This window comes from Lagopus muta, chromosome 24 (genome assembly GCF_023343835.1).
Source record: "Lagopus muta isolate bLagMut1 chromosome 24, bLagMut1 primary, whole genome shotgun sequence".
NCBI classification, from domain to species: domain Eukaryota; kingdom Metazoa; phylum Chordata; class Aves; order Galliformes; family Phasianidae; genus Lagopus; species Lagopus muta.
The window spans coordinates 4,848,228-4,865,186 of record NC_064456.1 but is presented as its reverse complement, the minus strand read 5'-3'; the positions used below and the strand labels follow the sequence as shown (position 1 = coordinate 4,865,186).

The window sequence follows — 16,959 nt, the reverse complement described above, 5'->3', positions numbered from 1 at the left end:
TGCTCTGAGATGCCTTCTGCACCCTCAGCTCTCCCAGTGCAGGATGTGCTGGGGAGCCCCAGAGAAGGGCAGAGGGAAGATGGGAGCCCCAGGGGGAGCAGCGTTACCTGCTGCAGCATTATTGCCTGCTGCTGCTGCAGGAGGGCCTGTAGCTGGGGCGGGGACAGGATCTGCTGCATCTGCTGTGGTGTGATCATCTGTGGGGACATCATGGCCACGGACACGGGGACCTGTGGAAAGGAGGGACACACATATCACCACGCTGCTGGTCCCAGCCCTCCCCATATGCTGACAGCCCGCATGCCCCCATCCCAAACCCGCCGCCAACCACCTCCTCTGTGTCCCCTATCTCCACATCCCATTTGGGGATGCCTTCAGGCACCCGTTCCGGCACACTGGGATCGCCCTGACCCCAGTGTGGGGATGTGATGCAGTGCTGATGGCAGAGAGGTGCCTGCAGGAACAGAGCACTGAGAACCAGCACTGCCCCAACTACAGCCTCTGCTCTCCTATGGGCATGGGTAACACCCCAGAGCAGCACCGGGCACTGCTGTGCCCTCCAGGGCTCTTAGAGCATGCAGGAGGAGGATGTCGAGGGAAGATCGCTGTTACCCAAATTTGCAGAGCATAGCATGAGTGTGACGAGGCTCCCCATCAGAGCTCTCCCTCCAGCTGACAGCACTGACCACCATGAACCATGTCATGTGCTGGGGGAGGGCTGTGGGAACTGCTGGTCCACCCACCATGGATACAGGCTGGGACAAAGCAGGGTGCTGGGTCCAAGGCTGCGAGCAGGTCCTGCATGGCACTGCCTTCCCCAGCATATCCCCCGTGATCCCAGCAGCCAGCCCCAGCCCCAGGCTGCAGGATGGTGCCACAGCTCCCCAGAGCTCCCTGGGCGCTTCTTCCTAGGCAAGTAGCCAGCTCCCCACGCAAGCCAAGCACTTGGGTCCGAAGACCTCCAGAACCAAAGAGGCAGATCCACAAGGCTGGTGGCTCTGCGGCTGCAGCTCACCCTAAGCCCAGGGAGGAGCCCCAGCACTGCCTCCCCCCGCCGGCACCCGGCCACACTGGAGCGCGCTGACCTTCAAGGGAGATTGCAAAGGCTTATCTGTTTGCTCAGGCACCAGGCTGGAGGGAGGTGTCAGGAGCGCCGAGCTCGTTTGTCACCGTGAGCCCCCCCAGGCATCAGCGGGTCAGGGTTAGTTATTAACTGCCACTGGTTCACAGGGGCAGCAGCGGGGGCCTGAGGACGTCCCAGCACAGGGATACTGGCCAAGCAGCGAACAGGCTGACACCCCATCCAACAGCAGCACCCCCAGCAACGAGCTGCGCAGGAGGAGCTCAAACCACAGCCAAGCCCACGGTGTCCCCAGCAGTGCTCAGGTGGCAGCGTGCAGCTGTGCACACATCTGGTGAGGAGCGATGCGCGCGGGGTCCGTGCCCGTGTGCCAGGAGCATCCTGCTCATTTCCCTACACCGATTCATCAAGCTGGCAGCGTGCTCGGAATGAGAGCCCCTAATTAATTGCTGCACGCATTCCTCCCCCCCCAACCCTGGCTGCCTCCCCACCCCCTCGCCGCGGCCCCTCGTCCGCCGTTGCTGGCATTTTCCAATCGGAGGCATCCTAATTACCAGAGAGTTATAACACCTTCCATTTCTCGCCCAACGGACTGACACCCTGTCAAGAGCAAAGAGAATTGCCAGAGGTTTTGACAACACTAATTGCCCCTATAATCTAAAAACACAAAGGAGAGGCGATTAGTCGAGAGGGCCCCAGCTCTCGATCCGACACGAGGTTTTCACAACGTTACAAGAAAACAAAAGCGACGCTTTTTAGAGTTTGATGGCTGCTAACAAAAGCGGAATTATATTTTCATACAACCTTTGTCTGCATTAAATGCCTTTTTTCTCCCGCGCTCCGACGCGGGGCTGACGTGGGGAGGTGGTGGGGTGAGGTGTGAGCATCGGCGGAGCGCAGCTCCCTGCCCAGATGTTGCGATGGCTCTGAGCAGGGCAGGAACTTGGAGTCCAATGGGAAATTCCCACTTGCAGCAAACTCTGCTCCCGCTGCGCTCGCTTATCCGGTGTGGGGATGGGGAATGGGACAGCTGCTGCGGCACAGGGACACTGGGGAGGTGCTAACCTGGGGGGGATGTTGGCAGCTGGGGGGGGGGGGGGCAGCCCTTGGGATGCAGCTGCATTGCAGCTGGGGATGGGCAGTGTGGAAGATGGGAGCATTTCAGGCTGCCCAGCACCCAGGCTCGGCCCCAGCTGCGTCCCGTTGTGATGGGCTGGCATCCGCCTTGGGCGCACAGCAGGGCTTGCCTCACCGCTGGCCTCCTGCCACCCCGCAGAACTGCTTACTAACAGCTTTGGCCACCTCACAAAAAGCCCCGGCGACGCTGCAGCGCGGATCGGCCAGCGCGATCTCTCAGGGGTGATTTTCCAGGCGCTCAGGATTGTAATCCCTCCGTGCCAGCGATGGGGCGGGGGTGGAAAACAAGACAGGTATTAAAGGGGAGCTCAGCGCCAAAGCCGATTTGGCCGGGCTGGGGAGCAGCGCTGTTTGCCTTATTCTGGTTTGGTTTTTTTTAAAACTTTTTTTTTTAATGGCTTGCAGGGAACGCACCGTCCCTGCAGCGGGAGCAGCAGCGGGGCACAGAGCGGGCACCCATCCCAGCTTTGAGTAATCCCACAGTCAGCATCACACGGAGCCACATGGAGCCACGGGGAAGGAGCATCGCCATTTCCGCAACGACAAAACCCAAATGCAACAGCTACAAACCAAGGGTGTCAGCTCGGAATGGCAGGAGATAGAGCTCCTGCCTTCGTCCCACCTGCGCCCCAACCCCGCTCAGAACGTGGAGACCAATCTGCACCGAGTGCCTCGTTAGCGAGAGGTGCACTAATGGGGTGTAATTGGGCTGCGGCCAGGGGAAAGGGAGCGCAGTGCAGGGGAAGAAGGGCTCAGCACAGGGGCAGGGCCGGGCTGGGGGTTCAGATGGAAACGCAGCGCAGTGCGAGCCGAGCGGGACGGGCTGCTGCCTTCCTTTGGGAGAGGGACTGCAGAAGGGCTGGTATTGATCTGTCTTCATTACCCATTTCACTCAAGTTTCAAATCAACAAAATACACTTTTCCGCTCCGCTGCCCTCCCCGCCGCCGCAGACAAAAGAAAAGCAATTTCCCGCAGTTTGCTCTGAACTCCTCTCCCCTTCCCCCGGCGCTCCGTCCCCCCTCCGAGCTGCACGGAGGCACCGAGGGGCCCCAGAGGCTGATTTCTGGTCACCCCGTGATGCAGCAATGGACGGAGCCTGGCACCGAAATTGCAGCACGTGGGCACTGTGAGCGATGCAGAGCCCTCACTGCAAAATGCCAAAATCACCATCACTTTAAGGCTGCGAAGAAGCAGAAATGCTTCTCAGGGCGATGGCTTTGGGGCCGCAGCTGCAGCCCAACATCAGCTGCGTGGCTCCGTGCTCAGTTACACCTCCAGGCATCTGGGGGCACCGAGGGTTCACACTCACGAAACGCACCGCCCGCGATCCCTATCGCACCCAGCAGCGGCTCCCTGTTTGCTTTCAGCAGCACGCCGCCGACTGCCATTAATATTGCCGCTGGCACAGCGCCCCGCCAACATCCCATCCCCAGCAGTGGGGAACCCGCAGCGCTGCAGGCTTGGGTGCTCAGCGCTGGCACGCAGCCTTCCTCCTCCTCCTCCTCTTCCTCCTCGCCCTGCAGCCTCCTGGCCAGTCTCACCCACACCACCGCCGTCAGATAAACTTCCTTTCAAAGCAGCCCGCTTAATCCCCATCTCCCCCCGCGCAGATCCCGCTCCAGCTGCCGGGCAGGGGAGGAAGAGGCCGGGCTGCTGAGTTATGAGCTATTTCTGACTCACGTCTACAACTTTCACAAGTTCTTTTGCAACACAAAGGGAGGAGGGCGGCAGATGCAGTTAACCCTGCTGCAGCCGGACAGACGGACAGCGGCGCGCAGCGCTTACCGGAACGTGACTTCACTCTTACTGCCTTTGTCCCGCGCGGGATTTTCCATGCGGTGACTGCATTTCCTTCCTGCAAACACCGCTGGAAAAAGGCCGCCTGCCTGCAGCTCATGTTGACTCACTGCTGTTCGGCCCCATGGAGGTTGGGGGTGTGGGTCCCCCCGGCCCCACAGGGACGTGATGCCAGCAGCACTGCATGCACATTGGAATTTAGCCGTGCCCTGGCCATACAACCTCCAAAGGACAGAGCAAGGCGAGGCCAGGAGCAGGGGTGCATGGGGCAGCCCAAACGTAAAGCCTCACCAAGGGGACAGGAGCTGCTTGCAATCAAAACGCAATTCGGCAGCATAAGCAAAAGCAAAGGGAAGGGCACAGGGAATGGTCTGATCCCGGTGCTCTGCTCCTGTGCTGGGTGGAGAAGAGCCCACCGGAGCCCATTCCCAGCCCCACGCAGCCCCCACCCCACCGCCTGGCACAGGCAGGACCTCTAGCTTGGGGAGCACACGTGCTAATTACTTTCCTTTGTTAATTAAGCCCACGTGGCTCTAATAAGGTAACCTGCTGTTCTCCGATAAATTTAATTAGCCTAAAGGGAGAGCCCCTCCACACAGCTATTTAAATTGTCACTTCCCATTCACTTGGGTTTTGCTTCTTTTTACCTCCCCCACTCTCTGGGCTCACTTCTCCCCCCCCACCCTGTTTTTCCCCGTCCCTTTTCTCCCTTCTCTCTGCCTCTTCCTTTGGCCGAGGCACAGAGGCAGAAGACCCCCCTTCTCTGATGGCACTGTGTGCATTGGAAGCGCATTTCTCAGCGCCACCAACACCCACCCCATGGGTCCCCTGCACAAGGACCCACTGGCACTGGCTCCAGGGACTGCCCCTAACCCAGCGCCCACCTGTGGGCATGAATTCTCCCCTGTAATCAGGCAGCTCTAGACTTCCTATCCAAATGCTGCCCCGAGGTGAGGTGGCACCCAGTGCCCTTCTCTCCATGCCACCATCCCTCCACATCTCCCCGGGGGACCTTTCTCCCAGACACAACCTTGACCCCCAAGCAACCCTTTCCTTCCCATCCTGCTGTTACAGAGGCAGCCAAAGGAATGGGATGCGTACACAGCCAGGGGCTGATGCATCAAACCTCAACACCTTTCTTGAGCTCTGCAGGGCATCTGTCTCTCTCTGGGCTCCTGCTGTGTTGCAGCCATCCCACAGACGGCACTGCCCTGCCCCTGCGCATCAGTGCCGCTTTGCAGCCGAGCCCTTCCCAAAAAGCTCCGGAGAGGGGGAGGTCCTGGGGCTCACCTGCACCGCCGGCTGCTTGCCCTCATTGCTGCTGGGGGAGCTCAGCCCCGTGGCCTGCTGCAGCAGGAACTGGCGTGCCACCTGGAGAGCCTGCAAAAGAGACACATGGGGTGGGCGGTGGGAAGGGGCCCTCTGCCTTCGCCCCTCTTCCTCCTCCTCCTCCTCCTCCTCCCTCTGGGCTCGCTCACCCTCCAGCTGTGGGTCCTCCCACTGTGGTTCCCTGTGGTTAGAGAGGCACAAAGGAGGGCAGCACAAGATGCTCTCCTGCACCAACAGCGCATCCCGGCGCAAAGCACTGGCTCTGCTCTGCCAGACTCCTCTGCAGCACCCGGCGCCTTCCCATGGCTACGTGCATCCAGCATCACTGCACCCCGCACACAGTCAGCGCCTGCCATGCCACGTGCCCAAAGACACCGGGTGCCATCTCACAGCGTGCCCCACAGCTTCCCATTGCTGCCCAGGTTGGGGCTGTGGGAAGTGCAGGAGGACACCAGCATTAGCGGCATCGTGCCAAGAAGTCGCACGGCAGCAGAAGGAGCAGGCTCTAAGAATTCATACTACATATTGGGCTACAGCTTGATACATCCTCACCAGATAAAGAAGAGGGGAGAAACCCATCACTTCACCCAAACACTGCGGAAATAAACAGAATCTCAGCTCCTGTGGCCTGCAGAGCTGGTGCAGGGCATGCTCCTCCCCGGGCTCCGATGCTTCCCTGCTATTAGCAGCGATGGATGCGCATCGGTAATGCGCACACAAAGCCATGTGACAGTTATGACAGCTCAAGGTCTGATGTTTTAATTACTTTTCAAAATGAAAACAGTAATTCCAGTTAAAAGCCAAAGAGTGGAGGGAGCTGATGCAAAGCTGCATCGCATTGCGGGGCTTCAGGAGCTGGGCAGGTCGGGGACGGGAGTGGGACTGCAGCCTTGTGCACAGAGCTGCCCCATAGATCTGCTCGATGTATGATCTGCCCTAGGCACAGAGCTGCCCTGTGCAGAGCAGCCCCAAGCACATCTGTGCCCCTGTGCAGCTTTTCGGAGCTCTCCACGTGTCCATTTGCCAGAGCTGTGCAGGGCTTTGCTTCCTCCATCCGCACCGCATGGAATCCCTCTGCAGCTTTGGAGGCTGCCTGGAGCTGCTGCCCAATGCCTCCCAGGAAACCCTGGCAGCTCAGCCCTCCCTGCAACCCCCCATGCCCTGTTTTCTCTTCGTGCACCAATGGGAGTGAGGAGCTGCAGGCCTCCAGGAGGACCTGGGATCACTGCAAGCTCTGCGCTGAGCATCACCAATGACAGTGAGCAGCAGCGCTGGGCAGGCAGGGCACTGGGGGGCACAGTGCCACGGGTGTCCCATGGCAGCAGTGGGGCCGCAGGGGGCCGAGCCACCACCTCTCAGGGGGGAATTTAATTCACTCCCTGCTGGCTGCCTCACTTTGGTGTGCTCTCAAGCACGAAATTACAAGATTTACAGGAAAAAAATGGCATGGCCTCAGGACCGCACACAGGGCACCACTCCTCCCCCCCAGTGCCTGCTGCCCCACATTGCTGCTTCAGTTCAGGTCAGCCATGGGATGGGGCAGATGTGCACGGAGCCCCAAAAATGCTGTATGGGATCAAAGGGAAATGGTGCTCAGGAGCTGACAGGTGGGAGGGGAATGGTGAAACTTCCTGGGCAGAGGAAAGACATTGTGGCATCCACTTATAGGGCACTGTGGTCACAGGGACTCTCACTATAGGGCACCCTGGTTATGGGGCATCTTTGGCCATTAGGCATCCTGGTTATGGGAACCCTCATCTTAGGGACAGTCATTATTGGACACTCTGGTTATAGGACACTTTTGCTATAGGGCACCCTGGTTATAGGGCATAGTGGTTATAGGGATCCTTGCATTAGGGCATCCTCTCTATAGGGCATTTTTGTTATAGGGCAGCTTAATTGTAGGGCACCCTTGTTTATAGGGCACCTTGGTTATAGGGACCCTTGTCATAGGTCACCATGGTTATGGTGCACCCTGGTTATAGGGCACCTATCTTTGCTATAGGACAGCCTCACTAAAGGGCACCATGGTTACAGGGCACTCTCTACAGGACGCTCCCCATCTAGGGCATCCTCACCACAGAGCACCACGGTTATGGGGCACCCTGTTTATATAGGAATCCTCACTATAGGTTACACAGACCCTCGCCATGGATCACCACGGTTATGGGGCACCCTGCTTACAGAGCACCCTGGCTGTATGCAGCCCTCCAGCACAGGGGTATGCAGGGGTGCAGCCCCCACCCTGTGCTGGGTCGGGGAGGCAGAGGGGTGGAGATCTCCCCCAGCACAGATGTGTGCTCACCTCCCGGCTCCATCGAGTGCTGAAAAAGATGATTTTTTTTTTTTCCTTCTTAAATCGCAGCCGGCTGCACGGTGTTATTCAAGAGTCATTAGCATGTTACCCGTAATTAGGAACGAATGGGTTGTGTCAAATTCATCATGCTCCTGGATGGCTCCCTTTGATCAGCAAATTACCCCATAAAAAAAGTTTGCAGCGTCTCAGACACTGAGAGCTGGGAGCTGATGCTGCAGGGCTGCAGTGCAGAGCCGGGAGGTGCAGGCAGACCCAGCGCACAGCTGTGAGCCCCAGCACTGGAACCTGGCTGGATTCTGCCCATTTAACGCTTGAGCTCCTTTCTTTCCTTTCGTAAGCACTGCAAAGAAGTGAAGGAAGGACCTGAGCAGGGCCTGGACACCACGTGCAGGTGCCCCCCCTAAAAAACCCAGCGCTCCCATCCCCATAGAGCTGTGTGCACAACCGCAGCCTCATTTGCACGCTGAGCACCACGAGATGCTGAAAGAATGGGGAAAAACTGCACAGAGTCTTGGGTTGACTGCCATAAAAATGCTATCGCCCCCCTGAATTTTGCCTGTGAGTGCACAGACAGTGCATCCATCAGTGGGCTGCGTCCCCTGCTGTCCCTCTGTGCTCTTGGAGGATCAAAGGAGGTTGGGATGGGATGAAAAGTTGTTGTTGTTTTTTTTAAATGAGGAAAAAATAAAAGAAGGGAAAAGAATTCGAGAAGATGAAAAAGAACAAAAAGGAATAAAAAAAAGGGATGAACAAAAAGGGAAAAAGAAAAAAAGAGAAAAAAGAGAAAAAAAGAAAAAAGAAAAAAGGAAAGGGAAAAAGAAAAAAGGAAAAAGGAAAAAAAAAAGGGAAAAAGGAAAAAATAAAAGGAAAAATAAAAAGAAAAAAAAGAACAAAGGAAAAAAAAGGAGAAAAAAGTAAAAAAGTAAAAAGAAAAAAGAAGGAAAAAAGAAAAAAAGAAAAAAAAGGGAAGAAAGGTAAAAAGGAAGAAAAATGGAAAGAGGAAAAATGGAAAAAGGAAAAAAGAAAAACAAGAAAAACGGAGAGTTTTCACACTAAGCTCATAAAAATGACATCGTCACATTCCAGAATTAGAGCCATTAAGCGAGGCGCAGATATTTTTAGATGGATATTAACGGTAAATGATGCCATATTGAAAAGCACTTCCACCCAGCCCAGCCCCGGCCGAGCTTAACCAGAACCAAATGGCTCAAAAGAGAGCAGAATGAACAAAATGACACAGAGAGGGGAAAGGAAAAAGTGCGCCGGGCGGCCCTTTGCCGCGCCGCCGGATCCCACCGCTCAGAGCCGCGAACGGAGCGCGGCGGGGCGTCCCTCCTCCATCCACCCCGTGAGGAGGGAGAAACCGAATCTCCGCCGCGTCTGTGCTCAGCACTGTCAGCACCAGCCCTGGGGCCGCCGGGCAGAGGGATGAGTTTCCTTCTCTCTGTTGTGCAGCGAGTGGGAGATGGGATCTGCGCTATCGCGGAGCGCTGCCCCCCACCCCCCTTCCTCCAACTTCTCCAAGTTGCTGCTTTCCTTTGCAAGCCTTATTTCCCCTAATAACTCGCCCTTCATGTTGCACGCGTCTGCAATGAGCTGTAAATATCTCTCTATTTTTGTGTAATAAAATAAAACCCCGACTGACGCGGGAGAAGCAGAGCTCTCCAGACGCTCCTTTTCCATAGGACCGCACAGCGGGGAGGTGGAATTTAGGGTGGAATTTCAATTACAAAAAAAAAGAAAAGAACAAAAAACCCCAAACATCCCCAAATTCAGGGGAGACCTGAGGCAAGCACGGCGCTCTGCTGCCCTGTGGCATCTGCAGGTGCTGTGCAGCCCAGTGCCACCTGAGGTGCCCTCAGTTTGTGCAGCCTCTGTGGTGCGCAGGGGACACAGAGGGGCTCCAGCTGCCCCCCTTCAATTGGGGGTTCCAGCAGAGGATGCAGGCACAGCATTTGGAAAGGTTGAGGTGCAACAAACTCACGAGAGGACATTCCTGGAGCAACGTGGGGAACCCTGTGAGCCCCAAACCAACCCCAGCACTTGGGGCCCTGCTCTGCACAATACCCCCAGCCCCCCCCAGTGATGGGGTGCACCTGAATACCCCAAAGCCCCAGTGCTGCCCTGTCCCACACCCCAGCACTGGGCAGTGCCCCCCACCCCACGCCCCGTTTCCCCCATTTGGATGGGGTCAGGTCCAACCCCTGGTTAACACCCCCTCCTTAATGGCCCCGGGTGGGCGCTTTGGGGCGCGGATCCGGCGCGCTGGAGGTCTGTCAGCGTTCCCACAGCAACGGCGGGGGGAGACGCTGGGGGCCGGGCAGCCCTCCCATGCCCCCGGCCGACCTCTCCCCTCCGCCAGCCCCGGCACAAAGCGGCATGCGCTATTCAGGCTCTGCAGCCGGGGCCCCTCCATTGAAAGCTGAGGATTTCGGGGCAATGCTGGGCAGGGGGAGAGGGAGGGGAGGCTCCACAGCCTGGGAGGTGCTCCCAATGGGAAGGATGGATGGCACAGAGATGGACTGGGACGGATGGGTGCATGAGCCAGGAGGGCACAGAGCAGCCCCAGAGGGTGCTGACCACCCTGCGATGCGCAGACCTCCCTCAGGGGTACAGGGATCCCCAGCACCACCAAACCAAACTCTGAGCCCTGCTCAGCAGCCCTGGTGCAAACCCACAGAGGGAATCTGGATTCCGGCTCCATCGAACGCAGCAGAGCCCAAAGATGCAGCTCACGGCTCCAAAACCAGCCTGAAAAATGAGGGCAGACAACGAGACCTTGTCGGGAAATGTCCCATAAGTGCAAGCCCAAGTTCAAAGCCACTGGTGGCTCTACAAGCTTAGGTGGGGGCACCAAGTGCTGGCTTTTTCATGTCCCCCACCTCCCACTGCTTTGCACAGCTGAGAGAAGGGTGATTTCAGCACGGAGGAGCTGTCAGACAGCAGCAGCCAACAACAGGGGCCGGACTCAAAGCCCTCATAGAGCACCTAATGGTGCACAGCTTCCTGCCCGGGGACATCGTTCCTGACCCTGCGGGTGCTCAGGAAGACGGATGGCTGTGGGGACATCACCCCCCTCCCCAGGTGCGGCACTGCAGACGGCGTTTGGTTTCGGTTGTACCCAACCGTCCGCCTTCAGAACTCCACACACAGAGACACTGGGAGCCCTAAAGGAAGAGAAGCAGAAGGGTGACACTCGGGGACGAGGTGAGATTTGGGCAAAGAGGTGAGATGCAGCCCAGGCCATGCACTGAGCAGGCATCACGCAGCGTGCACCTGCACGGGTGCAGCCAAGAGCACGGCGCCGTGCAGACCCCCGTCTCCCCCTCCCCGCAGAGCGCAGCCCGGCCTGCAGCTCACAGCACTTTGCTGCATGTCCCCGATCCATCCAACGCAACTCGGGGCCGGGGAGGGGAGCGAGGCGCTGGCAGGGTGACTCGCGGGAGCATTACACGCATGATTACCCTTCAGAGCAGGGGAACGGGGGCTTAACTGCGTGCGAAACGGCTGTTATTCAGGTAATGGATTTACAGCACTCACTACTAAAGTATCAGACACAGCAATTTTTTACAGCTTTCACGCTGGAATTTATGGCTCAGGGAGGCGATCTCCATACGAGGCAGGGATCATTGCCTTATTTAGTATCCAAGGAGGAAAATTTATGTTTTCTCCAAAGTTTGTTTGGAAAGGTAACCTGCAGGAACACAGGGATGCCGGGTGCCACCTCCAAGGTGCACATGTGTGTGCCAGGACGGAGTGCACACACAGCTGTGCACGTGAGCTTAATTCATCTCAATGCACTCTGAGCTCCCAGCACTCACCCAGCTGGATGGGCTGAAGCAGAGCAAACCTGCTCCTCCTTTACTGTCTGTGGCCTTCATTTTATTCCTAAAGCCTTTCTCCTCCTCCTCGCGCATTGAGCCCAAGGGGTCTGAGTGTGCAAACCCACCCCAGCACAGGCAACTCTTCCCTGCAGAGCACAGCCAGGCTGCTGCCAGGGCTCCGTCCCTGTAAAGATGGGTGCAAGAACCAGGCTTGGTGCGACCCACCTCCTGGAGCAGCCCTGGGGATGAGGGGTGGGTGCACACAAATGCTGCCCCAAGCCCAATATTTGAAGAACCTCATGACAGAGCACACAGAGAGGTTGTGGAGTCACCACGTTTGGGGATATCCAGAAGGCAGCTGGCTGCAGAGCTGGGTGCCAGCTCTGGGCATCCCTGTTACAGCACGACACCAGTTCTGGGTGTCCCTATTAGAGCAGGACTTGGGATGGCCAAACCCAGAGGTCCCCCCCACGACCCCGTGCCCAACACTGGGTTACCCCACGCAGATCCTTCCTACCTGCTGCTGCTGGAAGTGCAGGAGCTCCACTGGGCTCAGCTCCCCATTGCTGTCCCCGCTGGCAGCCCCTTCCCGGCCCCCGCCGCCGCCGCCGCCCCCGTCGGGCTGATTGCTGAGGCTGCTGACCCCGTTCTGGCCAGATGGAGCGGAGCGGATCGTCTCCGAGGCGGATTCCACCATCATGACGTGCTAGAGGGACCTGAGGACAGAGGAGAGAGCGGAGGGTGAGAAGACAGCGTGACCCCCCCACCTCCAGCACCAGGATGTGAGAGTTTATCGCAGGTTCAGAAATGACAAAATATTTCATTTTGAGGAGAGGGAGACGGCGATGGTGCAAACCTTCAGAATGGCTGGAGGAGCCCACACTACGTGATTCCCCCTAAAGATCCCAGCAGTGCTGGCACCTTTCCATAGGGCATCACAGCACTTTCCTGCAGGGCACACAGCCTGGAAGTTTGTTGCTGGTGTGAGCAAGTGGAGCTGGGCACAAAGCAGAAGATGCAGCAGCAGTAGCCAGAACAACCTTCTTAAAGATCACAGAACCATGGGATGGTTGGGTTGGAAGGGGCTCCAAAGCCCCTCCTGCCATGGGCTGGTTGCCCACCACCAGTGCTCAGAGCTGAGGACGAAATAAAGCACGAGGGACGGGGACAAGAAATACCATTTTTCCCTTTTTCTTCTCTTTTTTCCCCCTTCTTCCCCCAACCCCGCCCCAAAAGACAGCAAGACAAACCGCGAACAACATAATTGCTGAAATGTGGCGTGTAATAATAGCTATTCAGGAGCTGATCATTCATATTAAACAGGGTGAAGCAAGCTTCTCATTTGCATGTTTGAGATGATATGCGTTTCAGAAGTCATTTCCGCAGGGTATATGACTGACATTAATTCCCATGTGGGGCTGCCGGCTCTCCTGCACCATGAGCACAGGGACGGGGCATGGGGAGAAGAGCATGGGGGCACTGCATGGGGACACTGCATGGGGTGTGCATGGAGGACATTGCATGGGGTGTGCATGGAGGACACTGCATGGGGCTGTGCGTGGGGACACAGCAGCAGCCCTGGGACAGCTCAAGCTGAGCGGCTTCCAGGGATGCTGCCTGCAGGTGCTGTGTTAGGAGCGAAGCAGCCAGGAAAGCTGGAGCTCCATTTCCTCCTGCTTTGCCCCAAAAGCAAAGAGTCTTTAGAAAAATTCAATTCTTTGGTTGCTTTTCTCACTTTCCTACAGAAAACTCTGCAGTGTTGGACACGTGCAGCCCCGCAAGGAACCCACAGGTCCCGCAGTCACACGGCCTCACCACAGCCAACCCCTCAGCAGGATTCAAAAAGAGAGATCTGACTTTTATATGGAGAACAGCAACATCCAGAGCTACGACAGGAAGCATTAAAGAAAGGCCAAAAAAAGAAAAAGTAAAAAAAAAAAACAACAACCAACAACCCCCCAAAAAAAGAGTTTTGGAAAGGATATCAACTTTCCTGGCCACGGGGATGAGTCGATGGAGAGAGCTGCTGGGAAATGGGAGGAAATCTCTGTGCAGTGAGGAGCAGCAGGGATGGGATGGGGTGGGATGGGATGGGATGGGGTGGATTGGGATGGGGTGGATTGGGATGGGATGGGATGGGATGGGGTGGGGTGGGGGATGGCCCCGTCCCTGCATTGCAGAGAGCTTGCAGCCCGGATGGGACGGAGCAGCACTGTGCAGGAAGTCATAAAAGCAGGCGCTCGTCGTAATGAAAATATTTCCATTCATATAAAAGTTTCACAAAACCCGATAGAAAAAAAAAAGCCAATAATAAAAACGATGACGGCGAGGTCTGCGCCTTTCTTTCCCCTTTTTCTGCAGCACCTTCTGCAACAAACGCCTCCCCCGGCCTTCAGCAGCGCCATATGGTAACCAGAGCATATTAATTACCGTCGTTTTTTAATTAACAATTGCTTAATCTGAGCAGCAACATCTCCCTGACATCCCGACTTGCCGCTAACCCGCCATGCGCCATTCCTTCCCACCAACACCCCAACACACACCGCAGCCGTGGGACCGGGCTTTTCCAATTAACACCTCTGAGCTCTGTAATTAACGCAATTAACAGCCTGATGGACACTCAGAGTGTGGAGGGGACGGAGCCGTGGGCGCTGGAGGAGGGATGTGGCATCTATGGGGTGGCTGCCCCCAGCCCCACGCACAGCAGTGGGAACGCTCCGCAGCCGCCCCGAATCCGAGGCAGCCGGGATTGCTTGGAGAATGGCTTTTTACCCTTTAATTAACACATAAACACATGGAAATGTGGAAAGGGGATTAAAAATAAAAGTCCGGGGGAGCTAAAATGAATCTAAAGCATTACTGGAAATTAGAAGAGATTTAAAGGACCGAGGATTGGCTAAGCCCGGGCACCGCTTTAATGGGATCACACCTCCAGGCACTTTCATCTCCCACTTTCATCTCACTCCCAGCGACTCCTCCGGGCAGCACTGAGCACTGCATCACCCCAGGATCAGGGCATGGGGTGACGGGGCAGCCTCCCCATCCCCAGGGACCGAGGGGGAACGTCCCCACAGGGTCACCCAACTGCCGGCTCGACCTGGACCAGGAGCACCTGGAGACGCAAGGATGCTGCAACTGCACCCAGTGATGCTCCAACTGCACCCAACGATGCTCTGACTCCATAGGGGGGTTCTGCCCCACTTTTTGGGACCACCCAAGCCCCCCAGCAGGGTCAGGGCCGGGCACGTGGCTCCATTCCATGTTTCCCTCCGTTGTGCTCTTGAAAAGATTAAAAAAAAGAGAGAGAGCCCCACTCCATCTCATTAAGAAAGTAAACACAAGAGCCGTCTAAGTGTCTAATTAAGCTTCTAATTAGTCCCTGCTTGTTACTAATGCAAATTAGATTACGCCGCTTAACTACAGCATGTCCACAACACCCTTGTTAATTGCGGCCTTTTGAAATTAAATTACTCCCTAATTAGCATATCAAAGCCATTGATTCGGAGCCAGGAAAGACGAGGGCAGGAGGAAGCCGAACACCAAGTTTTGTTAATCAGGGACCTCTAATTAAATAGTGACTCGGTGCCTGGGCCTCAGTCAACCACTCAGGGGAACCCCAGTGCCACCCATGGGCGCCCACCATGGGGCAGGGGTGGGAGCACCCCACACTGGGTACCCACTGATGCTCGTGGGTGAGTGTGGGGTAACCTACAGGTGCTCATGGTTGGGCGTAGCATCCCCTACAGGATGGGTTTGGGGCACCCCATAGGCGTTCATGGACAGGTTTGGGGTCCCTACAGGTGATCGTGGATGGGTGGGGGCTTCCTCAGAGGCACTCGTGGGTGAGTTTGGAGTAACCTACAGGTGCTCATGGATGGGTCTGGGGTGCCCCATCAGTGCTCATGGAGGGAATTCAGCATCCTCCACAAATGCTCACGGAAGGATTTGGGATCTCCCACAGGTGCTCATGGATGGGTTTGGGATCCCCCATAGGTATCCATGGATGGGTTTGGGATCCCCCACAGGTGCTCATGGATGGGTTTGGGATCTCCTAAATGTACTCATGGAAGGACTTGGAGCCCCCTGCAAATGTGCATGGAAAGATTTAGGATGGTCCACAGGTGCTTAAGGATGGGTTTAGGGTCCCAACGGCTGTGCATGGAGGGACTTGGGATCCCCAGCAAATGCTCACGGAGGGATTTGGGATCCCATACAGGCAGTCATGGGTGGGTTTGAGGCCCCTTGCAGATGCTCATGGATGAGTCTGGGTGCCCTCTAAGTACTCATGGAGGAAACGTGGGATCCCCCGCAGGTGATCATGGATGAGTTTAGGGTTCCCTACAGATGCTCACGGACAGAGAGAAGGTCTGAGGTCCAGAGTGAAGGTTTCAAGCCCGGAGTGACAGAGGGGCCCAAAAACAGCAGTGCTGGGACGCAGCAGAACCAACACTGATGTTGGGTGCAGAACAGGGCTGGAGGGGAGCAGAACTGCAACACAACCACCTGCACCCCTCTGCTCCTGCAGCAAAGGGAACCACACCACACAGCACCCCGAAGGCAGACAGCGGGGCCAACTGTGGGCCCCCAACCCCAAACCCACCGCCGTCGCTGTGAGGAGACTTCAAACGGAGCCGGCGCCGACGTTTGCCTGGCTCAGTTATTTAAATACAGAACCGGGGCACTCGGGAAGTTAAATCTTATAACTTTTTTTTTTTTTTGCTTAAAAAGGTGGGAAGGTAAAAAAAAATAAAATAAAATAAAGGGACGAAGATTGGAAAAGTTTAATAGAGGGAGAAAAAGTCTATTAAAAAAAAAAAGACGCGGGCAGATCCGTCCCCAGGGATAGAGCTGAAATATTAAAGAAAGGAAAATCACCGCCGAGACAGAGGAGGAGAATGGAGCGGGGCGAGGGGAAGGAGCTTTTAATTGAAAAGAGGGAGATTCAAGTGAAATATCCAATATCCAGCAAAGAAAAGGAAGAAAGACGGACCAAGGCTGCGCCGCGACGCCGGGAGATTGCTAAAGCACCAAGTTTCTTTTCTCTCCCACTGTAAGTTATAGGAAAGGGAGAACGAAAAAAGGGTATTTTGTACTGGAGGAACTGCAGAGAACGGGGGAGGAGGGATGGGGGGAGGGGGGGGAGCAAGTTTTATTCATCGATTTTATGAGATGGGTGAAAATAAGGAGGAGAAGGGCCGAGTTTTTATAATGTCACAGCGCTCGGAAGCGGCGGCAGAAGGGGAAGAGAGGGGGAAAGCAACGGGGAAGGGAAGGGCCGGCACAGCGCCCGCCGCACCAGGCTCTCTCCCAACGAGATTCAATTAATTGATAACAAGAGGCATCAAATTAATTTCTCAAGGATGTTAGATTTTGATGAAGGCAAAAAAAAAAAAAAGAAAAAAAAAAAAAAACCTCTCTGATTTTAATCGGGGCGGCGTTTAAAAGGCATAAATGAATATCCCTTTCTAATCAC

General features: G+C 56.0%; 2 protein-coding genes across 5 annotated transcripts in view; one reads left to right on the top strand and one right to left on the bottom strand.

Annotated features, from left to right (window-relative positions):
- ITPR3 (inositol 1,4,5-trisphosphate receptor type 3) overlaps positions 1-16,959 on the top strand; it is a 275,096-nt gene that overhangs the window by 29,740 nt on the left and 228,397 nt on the right. The gene's annotated exons all lie outside the window — the stretch shown is intronic.
- FOXP4 (forkhead box P4) overlaps positions 1-16,959 on the bottom strand; it is a 37,226-nt gene that overhangs the window by 12,609 nt on the left and 7,658 nt on the right. For 2 of the 4 annotated variants that reach the window (XM_048926320.1, XM_048926321.1), the window contains exons 2-4: positions 12,004-12,202; positions 5,307-5,396; positions 108-230 (exon numbers count right to left, since the gene is read on the bottom strand). In XM_048926320.1, the coding sequence (XP_048782277.1) occupies positions 108-230; positions 5,307-5,396; positions 12,004-12,186 (396 nt within the window). In that variant the 5' untranslated portion in view covers positions 12,187-12,202. The remainder of the gene's footprint in view (positions 1-107; positions 231-5,306; positions 5,397-12,003; positions 12,203-16,959) is intronic. The other 2 variants (XM_048926322.1, XM_048926323.1) reach the window with 1 other exon arrangement.